The sequence below is a fragment of the Lepisosteus platostomus genome, chromosome 1, assembly GCF_059453375.1.
Source record: "Lepisosteus platostomus isolate fLepPlt1 chromosome 1, fLepPlt1.hap1, whole genome shotgun sequence".
Lineage (NCBI taxonomy): Eukaryota > Metazoa > Chordata > Actinopteri > Semionotiformes > Lepisosteidae > Lepisosteus > Lepisosteus platostomus.
In genome coordinates, this window is record NC_142611.1 from 76,884,963 (window position 1) to 76,899,402 (window position 14,440).

General features: G+C 44.4%; 1 protein-coding gene across 1 annotated transcript in view; it reads right to left on the reverse strand.

Annotated features, from left to right (window-relative positions):
- Window positions 1–14,440, reverse strand: part of LOC148678741 (PRELI domain-containing protein 1, mitochondrial-like) — a 31,796-nt gene that overhangs the window by 3,345 nt on the left and 14,011 nt on the right. Inside the window, exons 4-5 of the mRNA XM_088638180.1 lie at window positions 9,126–9,239; window positions 8,232–8,310 (exon numbers count right to left, since the gene is read on the reverse strand). Of these exons, the coding sequence (XP_088494306.1) occupies window positions 8,232–8,310; window positions 9,126–9,239 (193 nt within the window). The remainder of the gene's footprint in view (window positions 1–8,231; window positions 8,311–9,125; window positions 9,240–14,440) is intronic.

Consider the following 14,440-nt stretch of genomic DNA (forward strand, 5'->3'; position numbering starts at 1 on the left):
GCAGTTGAGAGGAAACCATGGCGAGAGGCCTGCAGTGCAACAGGGATTCACCTGCTATTTACTGAAAAGGCAGATTTGGTCATTTATCTAATTCTGCTGAATTTTGACTCAAGTGGATTTGTTTCCATTTCTGCTTCTCTGTCTTACTTTACAGACAAAACTGTTGGTGCTTTTAAGCACCCAGGCACCAGTCTGCGCACTAGCAGGGACAAACATGTTTTTGGCGATCCCTTTAATAATAATTATAATAATAATAATTGCTTACACTTATATAGCGCTATTCTGGACACCCCACTCAAAGCGCTTTACAGGTAATGGGGATCCCCTCCACCACCACCAATGTGCAGCCCCACCTGGATGATGCGACGGCAGCCATAGTGCGCCAGAACGCTCCCCACACATCAGCTCTCAGTGAGAAGGAGAGCAGAGTAATGAAGCCAGTTCATAGATGGGGATTATTAGGAGACCATGATTGGTAAAGGCCAATGGGAAATTTGGCCAGGACGCCGGGGTTACACCCCTACTCTTTTCCAGAAATGCCCTGGGATTTTTGAATGACCACAGAGAGTCAGGACCTCGGTTTTATGTCTCATCCGAAGGACGGCGCCTGTTTACAGTATAGTGTCCCCGTCACTATACTGGGGCATTAGGACCCACATGGACCGCAGGGTTAACATCTTTGTATTGGAGCATACATGCAAACAAACAAGCATTTCATTGCACTTGTGCGTATGACAGCAAACTGAACTGAACACTGTGCTTAACAGAAACTGTCCAAGGTCGCAGTTCTCCTATCAGGAAGAATCAAGCTGCGTCCTCTTGTGCCTTCTTCCCCTGTTCTCTCCGTTGCTACTGGGGCTGATGTTCCCAAAGCACCGCAGTGCTGTGCTGTCACTGTTGGTGAAGCATGCTGCCGTGCCCCAGTGCTTTTCATAAGAAACACATTGTTCCTGGACCACAGCTGAAAACAGCACAACACTGCTTGAAGCCCTGGTGTGCACGACCAATACAAACCGTCAGTAAGCCAGCCCTCATGGGGGAGAACATGGGATTGAAAAGCAGCCAAACACTGAGGTCAGATACACATTCTCTAAAGAAATCTCTTAGGTATTAAGAAGCAGAAGAGCAAGCTTTTCAAATACCATGAAGAAAACAACAATAAAAGATTAAGTCAACCCACTAACCTACTTGAGTATTAACAGACACACAATTACCAGAGGCCCAAAGTAGAAACAGTTTTGAAGTGCATTGAAAACTGAGAAAAAGAGGCACTTCTTTCTGCAATCAGTTGTGGAAGTATGGAGCCCGTGTTGTTGAAGCCAATACGCTGGACTCCATCAAGAAATGGCTGAATGAAATCCCTGAATCAATTAGCTTATAACAACCAAATACTAGATGGGCCAAAGTTTTATTTTCTAAAGTGCCTGAACTGCAGGGTTTTTTCAGTCTATATGCTATGCTGGTTTCAGGTGGAGATATATTGAGTGGAATCTTAATTTAGGCCTTCTCCAACGACCTTCAGGCTGGACTGGTGCTGCACAAGCCGGGATAACCAAGCCCTGTTTTTGGTCACAGGAAGCTAAGCTGATTCTGCCTACAAAGTCCCTGGCAGCACTAGAGCAGGTCTGGTACCGTGTAGGTACTGCAAACCCAAGGCCATAAAGAGCCTACTGCAGGTCCATGTAGTTTAAGACTGCGCAAGCCTACTGAATGTTAACATTATAGGCCGAGGATCTTCTGGAATAAAGTGTTTTACGCCAAAATGTTAAGTATCTGGAAACCACCCCCCGGGAATTTATATCAGCACCTTTTAAAGCAAGCTGAACTATATCAAGGAATTTTACTTTTATTTTATACCATCATGGCTAACTAGGTTACAAAAAAGATAAGAACTTTTAAAAATACACCGGAGCACCAATCTGAACTATTTTGGGACAGCCCCAGCAGTTTTCCGGACGTCCATGGGAGAGGTTGTTGTGTATTATCTCTGCTTCTCCCCGCCAGCTCCTGAGAGCTGCTGGCACACCCCTGAGAGGCGCCATTCCTTTCCCAAGCACCTCCCAGACCCGGCCTGAGCTCCGTCCGGCAGCGCGGCGAGCTCCAGCAACAGGAGGGGGGGGCGACGTTTCTCCACGCCTGATCAGCACCAAGGCATCTCCATAACCCGTCCGCAACATTATTTCTGATTAAAGACCAAAACAAATAAGGAACTTCAAAAGTCATTTTGCATGTCTGGCGGACGACGGTCTCCATACTGAATGAAGTAAAGGGGAAACAGAACTAGGAACAAAAAGACAGACATCCCAATGCAAATCACAGCTCTCAGTTTAAGATCCAGCTTGAATATTTCACTGAGTTTGAACAGAAACATGTTCTGTAGGGCAGGGGCGACCAGCCCTGGTTGTGGAAGACTACTCTCTCTTCGGTTTTCTGCGCCAGCCGAGTTCTTAATCACAGGCTGATTCACTTCTCCGCTTGGGGCATATTTGTAAATGTGCTTCCGGCTCTTTAAAAGGGCAGATGGGATTTGTGATTTACATCTGCCCTGTGTCACGTCATGTCGCTCAGGCGATCAAGCTTAGAGTTTGTTCTCAGGTCTTGGCTTGATTAGTTCCCATTTGAATTTGGTCAGAAAGCACAGACGACTATTGTTCTCTATCACCTGTTTACTGTTCTGGCTGTTAATGACAGTGACAATAATCACTTTTTATTGTGTTCCGGTTTGTAGTGTACTGTCCACATTGTGTGGCGTTGTGTGCGGTACTGTGTAGGTCCCGAGAGAACGGCGCAAATAAGCATCCCAATGTACATGTCCATACTGTACGGTCATAACCTCCTCTAATCAACTCTGCTTCTTGCTTTCTGACTATGCTTCGCTTTGATCAGACACTTGGCTCCCGGGTTTTTATGTCTGTGATCTTGGCTTAGCTCGCTTTAACTTTGCTTGTGGATTTCTCTGGTGTTTTCTTTCCATGTTTACCTGGCTCCAAACGTAGCTAGCACTTGCACTACGCTTCTGGTTTTTCCTTCAAACTGTCTTTGGACCCCCTGCCAGCTTCGTCTGCACTTGGGTTCTCTGGACTGTCTTGGACACCCTTCTCATCCAAGTACGGGCAGTGATATTACACCATGTACCAGCTTCTGAATTTCAGAGCTGTCCTCTTTCTGGTGTGCTGCCTGAAGTGGGACCAACTGATCTGCAGGAGGAAAACAATGCTCACTGAGTTTTGACACATTGAAACCGTGTCACTCCTCCCTGTGTCTGTTCATCCTAAATCAGTCATCTGGCTAGAGTCAGGGAGAGGGAGGGTTCATCGTGCCAAGGTTGTTATTTTTTGACACTCAGGACTGACCGAAGAAATGAATGACGTCACATTCTAAACAAACCAGCAGGTCAATTCAGGCATCTGTTAGCACTGGAGATCTAGAGCTCAGCTGGAAAGAACAGACTACGTTCCCCATGGACCCGGCCTGGGAATCAGTGCAGTAGAGAGCGCGAGAACGAGTCTCCTTTTAAACCCCAACAAACAGAGTGGGAACAACAACAGCACTAAGCTAAAGAACCCGGTCAGAACGTATTTGGAATATTACACTAAATTCTCTGCATACAACTTTAAGGATCGCAAATCACAACACAGTGGCCCAGCACCTTTAGTGACTCGAGAAATACATTAAAAGATCTCATGGCACTTTTCACAAAAGTAAAAGCATTAACCCAGTGTCCTGGCCTTCCTAACATACTCCCTTAATTCAACTGGGAAAGAAGCATTTCTCTTCTAGTCCCCTGATCTGCTGTTCATCAGTGGAAGATGAAGTAGCTCCTCTCCTCTACATAAAGAGCTCACAGATCTTTAGGATGAAAGCCGCTATATAAATCTGAGGAATTCTTACTACAGGTGCCATGTTTGATGCAAACTGCATGAAGCAGCAATGTCCTTTGCTCACACTACTGCTGAGCAAAAGGGGGACCCTCCTTCTTGACCCCAGTGCTGTTCATACTGCTAGATAACAGACATTCAAAGCTACCACACCACACTAAATGCCTTTTAGAGTCTGCAACACAAATGGCATAAAACACTAGACTTTTCTCTATTCCACCAAGTACACATCAAGTTTACATCAAGTAACCCAACTACTCAGGTCATTAGAAAACATTTGATTTCTTATCATGCCTTCAGACTCCCCTACAAAAGCAACTATCACCTGAACAAACTTCCTTATTTAAAATTTTTAAGTGGAAATAAAAACTGCTTTGAGTCACACAGCGCAACATGCACAAGGAGGGATTAGAAAGCCCAGCTGGATAACTCTGCTGGATAACTACCAGTATAACCACCATCGGCAGCTTCTATATAAACGTGGGGGTATCTGGCAAGCATGTGACCATGCAGATGCACCACGAAAGGCATCCAGAAGGCTTGAATACAAAACAAAAACTCAATTTCAGTGTATCCATGTAACTCAGCATAGTCAAAACACGGCCAGACTCTTATCGTCAGCTGCAGCTTTCTGAAATGCCTGTGTTACTTCTGGCTCGACTTTGCCAGTAAGATAAGATCGTAGATAAGATCACTTTATTGGCCCTATACAATTTCTTGTATTAGGAAGTTGTCTTTTTGCCTACCCCAGCTTGCTCTCCATGAGACACAAGCCATCACCATCTACCTCATTATGATTTCTTATTTATTGCACATTTCCAGTCATTGTTTGCACGTCTGTAATACATGTATTGGTGAACTTCTACCGCTGCACTATCGAGAGCGTCCTCACCAACGGGATCACCGTGTGGTATGGCAACACCTCTTCGCGAGAAAGAAAGGCACTGCAGAAAATGGTCAATATGGCCCAGAAGATCATCGGCTGCGGTCTCACCGAGATTAAACAGCTCTATGAGGACCGCTGCCGTGGTAGAATTCTGGCCATCACAGAGGACAGTCACCACCCCGGGCATGAGCTCTTCACCCCACTGCCCTCAGGCAAGAGATATAAGAGCATACGGACACTGACCACTAGATTCTTCAATAGCTTCTATCCACAAGCAGTGAGACTGGTGAACACATTTAGCCATGTCCCTCGGACCACACCTACACCATCACCATCTACTGTACCTCATTATGATTTCTTATGATTTATGGCACATCTCCAGTCATTGTTTACACGTCTGTATTGTTTACATCCAAACTGTTTACATGTTTATTTGTACATTGTCTACTGTTTGTTTGTATATTGTCTTGATGAACTGTTTGCACTTTGTTTTGTTTTTTACACTTGTTTTACAATCGAGAGACTTTCTGTAAGTAAGAATTCCATTGTACCAGTACCGGTAACATATGGCAATAAAGTTCAAGTTCAAGTTCAAAATAAGGAGAGCCGGCAATGAATATTATTAATAATAATAAACTTTATTTTATATAGCACCTTCAAAAGTGGCTTCTCAAAGCACTTTATGACGATGGTAATGTTAAAACCACATGTACAGAGCTCAGGAATGCCAAGAGACTTTGTACCTTTTCTATAAAAGTGAATGAATGACCATGTTTAAGGAAAAACAGCCCTACTACAGCTTGGTTCGATCCACCCTGTCCCTGGTTTGTAGAGCTCAGCTTTCAACACACAGAGAGAGGCAGGAACATACAGTATGTGCTGTGAGGAAGGAATCGCTGAGAATAACACAGGTCATCTGCTAAGCTTCACTCTTAGCCTAATTAGTTATGCAAGAGCTTAATTAAGCATTAAAGAGCAAGATGTGCAGTGTGCTACACTCAGTGCAATCACATGACCCCTGAAATCAGAAGCACTGCTAGACTCAGCAGGAAGGAAGGGGAATTAATGAGTTTCCCACTTGGCAGCAACTCTACCCATCCCTGTGCCTGACAGGCTGTGAAGCAGAGCCAGGGTTTGTACATGTACAAGGGAAGCCTCCCCCCACCTACTGTACAAATACCATAGAGATGGCTGAGCAAAAACAGCATGTGAGAGGCGGAGACATGATAATATATCTTCATAAAAATATATGGCAGGCAAATGCAAACATAACATGCTTTCATTTTAAACAGTGCAGAAGCACTGGTGACGTACGTTTCGCTGGGTCTGCCTTATTCATGTGACAAACTCAAGAAGCAAAGTGTACGCGTGCTGGCTTACTGAAAAATCCTGAAACTGGGAACAGCTCTGGTCGGTCATGTACAGTACCAGTTAAAGGTTTGAGCGCACCTGCGTGAAACCAGGTTCTTCCTTGTTGTGGCCAAGACTATCAAACGATACGAAGAAACTGGCGCTCATGAGGACCGAAAAAGGCCAGGCAGGCCAAAGGTGAGAATAGGTTCATTAGAGTCACAAGTCTGAGAAACCGGCGACTAACTGCACCTGAAATACAAGCTGAGCTCAGTGCAACTAGAAGTACAGATGTTTCAACATCAACTGTTCAGAGGAGGAAGCGTGAAGCTGGCCTACCAGGAAGAATTGCTGCAAAGAAACCATTGTTAGGAGTGCAGAATAAGAGAAAGAGACCTGCCTGGTCCAAAAACACAGAAACAGGACCTTTGAGGCCAGCTTCACGCAACCTCCTCTGAACAGTTGATGTTGAAACATCTGTACTTCTAGTACAAATTTGTACTTAAAGTAATTATAGACTGTCTTTTTTTCTTGCTTGCTGAGCAAATTTTGCCATGTTCATTGAGGAATTACAGACTTTTGCCCATGCCCCCTATGTTTATAGTAATAGTAGACCCTCACCTGTTTACCAATAATTGGTGACAGAAGGTAAATGGGGTAACATGCTAGTTAACTGTGAGAACATCTAACAAAGACAATTTTAAACTTTGTTTAGTGTTCTAACAGCATGTTATACACATTTCTGACTTTTAACTAACCTGGGCTTCAGACTGAAATGTTCATTTTATTGAAAATGAAAAATCAACAGCTTCAATTCAGTCCACTTAAGATTATAAGTACACATATCATGTAATTAAATATTAAGTGTTTATAGACAAGTTTATACAGTTGAAAGCAGAGATAATCATGAAAAACGTGGTTTCAAGCAGGTGCACTCAAACTTTTGACTGGTACTGTATGTGTACAGCTGCAATACAGGCAGAGCCATCCAAAAGTTTTGGCACAGCACGGTCAAAACTGTTCTTTTGCTTTACATTCAAACACAATTGACATTTGTGATTGTGAGATTAACAGCAATGATAAAAGCAACATGATGGACATTTTCTTTTTGGGTAATGTCAAACATACCATCAACCACATTACAAATTACATCGGGACGCATTAACTTTCAGAGTATGAAAGTCAGGACTGACGAGTGAGCCAGGTCTACAGGTGGTCATGACCAGGCTAGGCCAGGCTTCACAGATGAGCTGCTGTTCTTTGGGGCTAGCACAGCTCCCTTCTTTCTCAGCACTTTCACCTCTCCATCTCTTTCGTAAGGGTTAACCTTGGTGTTATCTGGCCCACCTTTGTTCCTCTGTAGCCTGGTGGAGGTGGTGTCATGGCCGGGGCATGCATGCCTGTCACTGGAACTGTGGAACTGCCTCACTCGTGTGTAGCGATGAAGTGACTAACGCTGGCAGCAGCAGAATGAATTCTGACATTTACAGGAACATTTCATCTGCTTGTGTAAAATGAACTGCTTCCATACTCATCGTGTTGCACTTCACCATGCAGCAAGACAGGGCCCTAAAGCACAAGGCCAAGGCCACCGAGGGGCTCATCAGGAGGAAGAGGTGAATCGTCTTGGACTGGCCGGGTCAATTTACAGGACAGATTTCTCATGCTGGGAAAAATTAAAGCCGGAACAGGCAAGAACACGAAGGGGCTTTGGCAGTGACTTGGCAAAGCATCTCAGATGATGACACAAGGAGCTCAGTGAGCTTAATGAGGCACAGACTTAGTGCAGTTATTTTCACAGAGATAAAAACACAAAAAACTTACGCTCTGTAATTTACGTTCCCGATACCTATGGTCTGTTGAAATCTCCAGGCTGAATCCATTTTTTGTTCTGTTATGATGAAATGGATGCAATATACTATGCTGCGCTAACCATTTGTTTTAAATTTCATGATCACAAATACTGTACAAAATGTACTGTGAAGGGAAAAAGATCAGATTTGACTTTGCTACACCACTACCATGTGCTCAGAGAAACGGAGACAATTAGCGAGATGGAAAATATGACGCAAGCAGGCCTCTCTTCAGTCTCTGTAGGGGTGGCCAAGTGTACATACCGTGCAAGTTGGACAGTGCGTATTCCAGACCCTTCATGGTTTTCACCTGGTTGCTCTTGAATCTGGCCAGACCGAACTCCTGGGAATGCAGACAGGAAGGGTGATCAAGGGCCGTGTGAAAAGCTCACCAAATACATCTGCACAATCACTCTCCCGGGCACACCAACAGTCACACAGGAGACTCAGCCAAGGATAAAAACCCTACGTTTATGTTGTAAAGCAATCCACACGAGTTCTAATTTTTCACAACGCAAAAGAATAAACATTTCACCCAAATTCCCTTTTTAAGATATTAATATAATGCATATAATTCAGTAGCTTTTAAAGTTCCCCTTTTTTCTCTGCCTTCCCCTCCCAAATTATTGTTATTGGCAAATTTCGCTCAATCAGAATTCACAAATGTAATGAATACCACACATAAGAATCTACACTTTGGCTGGATAAAGAAAATCATCAGAATAGGCAGTGAACATATATCTTCATTGTGAATAGCACTGCAAGCCCTCTCCTCTAAGTCCTAAGGACACGGAGGAGAAAACACTGCAATATGTCTATAAATGAAAGATAACCAATCAGGAAGAAATAAGCCAATAAACACAAAAACTGAAAAATGCATAGTGTAAATGACTTAGTAAGTGGGAAATGGTAACAAATGAGAAGAGACCCATCTAGCCCATTTAGTAGTTAACTGATCCAGGGATCTCATCCAGCTGTTCCTTGAAAGTAGTTTCAACAACGTGGCGGCGTAGCTTGTTCCACACCCCCACCAGCCTTTGTGTAAAGAGACTCCCACATATATTCAGCATTAATGGGAACGTAATGCTTTTGAACATTCAGAATAAAGCTCCTGAACAGTGGCCAGAAAGCCAGCGTGCTGGTGGTGGTGGAAGGTACCTGGATGGCCCTGGAGAAACCAAACACCGCCGAGCTGATCCAGGCCTCGCGTCTGAGCTGCGTGCAGGCCGGCCTCTCGCAGTTCATCCTGTACACGCAGCGCTCCTCCACCACCTGCACAGCGCACACAAACAGGAGCCCGTCAACACTCGCCAACACGCAAACATTCTGCGCCTACAGAGCTCGAAAAGCGCAGTGCAGTGGCATGGCAGGAGCACGTCAAACCTCACGAGTCCCTGCCCCGCGTTCGGATTTCACCACGTGACCTTTTTGGGAGATTAATAACCATAAACTGGCTAGAAGGCTTGGCTAGTCTTTTTTCTTTCAAAACTGCCTTGGCACGCTTACAGAGTGTCATATAGTGATCCTGGCTGCTCTGTGTGGTTAAGAAACAGAACCATCAGAAACTAAAGAAACAGCGAGGCTGGTCTCATCTACTTACTGTAGATCCTTGTCAGGCACTGCAGTTCATAATAATAATAATAAAAATAATTGCTTACACTTATATTAGTGCTTGTCTTGACAGCCCACTCAAAGTGCTTTACAGGTCATGGGGATCCCCTCCACCACCACCAGTGTGCAGCCCCACCTGGATGATGTGACAGCAGCCCATACTGCGCTCACAGTACACTCACCACACGGCAGCTATCAGTGGGGAGCAGAACAGGGTGATGAAGCCTGTTCATAGATGGGCATTATTAGGAGGTCATGATTAGTAAAGGCCAGCTAGAAATTTGGCCAGGACGCAGGGGTTAAACCATTACTCTTTTCGAGAAATACCCCCCTAGGATTTTTTAATGAGCATGGAGAGTCAAGGCCTCAGTTTTATGTCTCATCTGAAGGACGGCGCCTTGTCCCTGTCACTATACTGGGGCATCCGCAACACCCTGGAATCTACTTGCACCCACCCCAATTCCAGAAACAGGGTTAAAATCCCCCCAGTGTGTTGTGTATATTGTATTATGTATTTGCCTTGTAATTTGCACTATCTGCACCCTGTCTACAATATCTGTGTCAGTGTCCTGTCTGTATTTGCACTGTGGACCAGGAGGAATGATACTTTGTTCCACTGTATGGTTGTATATGGCTGGAATGACAAATAAACATAAACTTGAACTTGACTTGAATTTATGACCCACATAGACAGTAGGGTGAGCGCCCCCTGCTGGCCTCACTAACACCGCTTCCAGCAGCAGCCTTAGTTTTTCCCAGGAGGTCTCCCATCCAGGTAGTGATCAGGCTCACACCTGCTGAGCTTCAGTGGGCTGTCAGCTGTGAGTTGCAGGGTGATATGGCTTCTGGCTGACTGCAGTTCAGCTGCAGGTCTCCTTCCCAAGAGGCCTAAATTGTCAAAGCTAAGGAGGGCACTGGTGGAGCATTTTTTTTTTTACTTTTACTTGCTTTACTTGTTCTGTAAAGCTCTTTGAGAAGACACCTTTAAAGGCACTATACACAATAAAGTTTATTATTATTACTTTCAGAAGCCCACCCTACCCCACAAATCACAGCTGAAAACAGCAAAAAAAACTCGCAAAGTAAAAAGCAGAATTCTAAGAGCTCTGAGAATCGTTGCTCTCCCTCCAATTTTGTTTTTATTACTCCTTTTAAGTATCGTACTGAGTGTCTTTTGTGAAATATTCCACCATGTATCCAACAGGGGGTCTGTGTTCTGTTCCTGCGTGATGCGTCTATGCCAGCACAAACTGTTCTACGTCTTGCACATTGTGGGTTTCATGTGATCGAGCAGCAGTCCTTTTGCTTTATACCCTGCTGTGTATATGGGTGTAACCAGACCACAAAAGGAAAAGATGAACCCCTGAGCCATCTGTGCATCAGACTGACGAGTTCAAAGTGAGGTAGTTCTGGGCTTCAAAGTGACGAGACCATCTCTGTTGGTTTAAATGAAACAACAGAAACCACAAGGAAACGCCAGTAACTTTAACAACTGATGTCATGCGATGTGCGAGCGACTGAGTGCAGGTTGTACAGCAGACATTTCAGTGCAGAAATGTTCCAACACAATCTGCATGCAGAGGTAATGCAAGTTGTATTTGTCTGCAAAACCATCAAAAAAGTCGGGAGCAATACCGCTACTGGTTTAATGAGATGTGTTCACAAGCCTGCTTGTTTACAATGTAACAGGGCTGCTTCACCACACTGGAAGTTTGGTTGCCTCCTTCTGAATAACACAATATGGCGCTGGGCATACCTGGAAATTGTGTCTATTTTGTGATGTAAATTGGAGGTTTTACAAGTTCCTGTGTACATTTTACTTTTATTGTCGTTTGAAATGCTCATCCATGCTGATTCATTCTAACCCAGAAATATAAAAATAGCGTTGCAGTTCCCCTTTAAAGCCAAGCCAGCCAGTTTCAGCTTATGAAGCCAGAACTGAAGAAGCTATTCTCAAGCAACGAATTCACCCGGACTTTTGTAAGAACATTTGGCTGTGTGAAGCCTACAGAAAGCAAATGCACAATATATAATATATTTTACACTGTATAATATGAAATGCAATATGTAATACAAACATATACTATTCAATATATAATATATCACATATAATATACAGTATAAACTATAATGTATATATGAAAGACTAGCTCAGTCTTCTCTGACTCCTACAGAGGAGGCTGAAGCAGTCAACTACACCAGCAGCAGGGGTGACACAGTGGCTGGGCTGTGGCGCAGGAAGACCTGCGTTTCCCCTGCAGAGCGGCGGCTCTCTCTAGGGGCTCGACGATGAAGCGCGCAGCTCGGCTCTGACTCGGTGACAGGAGGCTTCCTGTTCACACGCCAAAAAACAGAAGTCGTGCAGGAAGAGGTTAATTTCAAAACCTGCGCTATTGGAACATACAGAGCTAGTCAGAGGGGAGGAAAAGGTCAAGAGAAAAACTGCAGTCTTTACTTCAATGGCTAAATCTTGTTTGGAGGGTATAATAATTCCAGTCTCAATGTCTCTTTTAAATACTAATGTACTTAAAGTAATTAGTAGTGTTTGTGGTCTGTGTTTTCGATTTTCTTAAGTTTGCAATTCTCTCTATAGACCCATCAGGCAAATTAACATGGAAATAAATATGTAAAAGGAACTCTGTCACAGCTCTGGGTGGTTGCTTGACTTCTCACAGTCAGGCTAAGAGAAATAGATTTGTAGTTGGAATGACAATGCACGTGATTTCAAGTTGCAGAGGGAGGAGACTTTAAAAAAACCCTGCAAATATGCTTGATTTCCAGGAACCCAGACAGGGAATGAGGTCTGGAACCGAATCTCTGGGAACAAACAGACAATGATGAAAACAAAAGCCCCATGATGTCAGCCAGCTCGAACACAATGCTACTTCTGCTGCTCACAGCCAGCGCATGAGGCAGGTTCTCTGAAATCCGATTACCGTGCAACAAACTGTTAATTGCAGCACAACAGGGGAATGCCCACTCATGCAACACAATTCTCCACACTGCGATAAACCAAGACGTTTCCCACTTTTCTGGGGGAGGGGAGGGGGTTTAGCAAAACAAGCTACTTTGTTTGCTTAGATACAATGGTCTTCTGTTTCTCTATTAAGCCTGCAGCAGCTCATTCTGAGCTCTTAACATCCCAGGACACATTGCTGTCTACCGCAATACCTCAATTAGTGGCAGGGCTGGGTACCAGATAAAGCAGTACTGCCGGAATCAGCACTAATTGAGGCTCTGATAGCCTGGATTCACAGGGGATGAGTTCCCAGATGCGCCATTTCTTAATAATAATAATAATAAGAATAAAATAATAATAATAATTGCTTACACTTATATAGTGCTTTTCTGGACACTCCACTCAAAGTGCTTTACAGGTAATGGGGATCCCCTCCACCACCACCTACTGTATGTGCAGCCCCACCTGGATGATGCGACGGCAGCCATAGTGCGCCAGAACGCTCCCCACACACCAGCTCTCAGTGGGGAGGAGAGCAGAGTAATGAAGCCAACTCATAGATGGGGATTATTAGGAGGCCATGATTGAACGATTGAACTTAAATATGAATGATGTATGAGGGCTTTGTTCAGGTTCTGGTACTGACCTGAACCCAATTTAAAAGTCTGCCTCATACAGAACAGAGTTTTATTTTTACAGTGCATTACTGGGTGGTCACAGAAGCAATATCTGTCCCTGCAGCAGCTCGGTCGGAGACAGCGTAGATGAATCACTCTCTGCCTTCACTCGCTCAGCTCGGCAGAGTGATGGGAGGAGCTGACTCTGCCAGTAAGTGCCAGGCTGCGGCTCACAGGAACATTCACAAGCGAAACGGGTGGAGCTCTGCACACACAGGGGAGCCGGAGAGAGATTACGCATGGCGCTGGCCCTGAACGCGTGCATCACGCCAGGCTCCCACTGGCTGAGAGCTTGCACAGTGGTTTTCTTTGCTTCTTGCCTTGAGCTTTAACGGTAGCAGGACACCCAACTACAGCCTGCGCCGAGGGTGCTCTGGGCGCCCCCTTGGCTTGTACGTGTGTCACAGACACATTCAGCTCTCACACAGATGCATCTGTAATAGTCATGAAATAGTTCAGGCGGGGAGCTGCGTCAGCATGCGTAGGCTGCAAAGGAACAAGTAATAGGTTTATTCCATGCTGAAAAGAGAAGAAAGAAAACACAATGTTTCGGCTGTGGAGCCTTCTTCGGGACCAAGAGCGCAATGCTACTGCTGTGTCAGTGTGTTTTGCCCAATGCCTGTGGTCTTTCAATGTCGCTACTGGACTAATAGTCCATAATAATATCAGCAGCATTGATCAGTATAATAAAAGATGGGAAAATGAGTCAAAATAGGTAGCAAATTAATTGGGGCAAATCAAATTGCCTTAAATATCCTCTACAAACAGAGGGTAGCAAAGAAAGAAAAGTGTATTATGGATTGTGTCTCTCACCTCCTCCACTGTGCGTTCCCTTATCTCCTGTCCGGGAGACGCCTTTGTGTCCCCAAGTGTGATACTAATAGACACAGGAAATCTTTTATCCACACTGCAATATCTCTGTCAAACTATCGTAACTTTTTTCTCCTTTGTCTTGCTGCAACGCTGTTGCACTGACTTCTTGGTTGGTAAAATTTTGTCTGTCATTGTTGTTGTTTATGCTGGGAGTGTGCTGTCTAATGATTTCACCCTAACGGGAAAATAAAGCTTGAATTGAATTGAATTATAAAGCACTTTCTACCCTGTCATTCTAATAACCACTCAACAAACCATCATTAAAAAGTGTAATCAAGGATGACACAGACATCTCTTGCCTGTCTGTATCGTTCACCTTTGGGGTGCATGACCCTCTGCTGGGGTTCAGATTT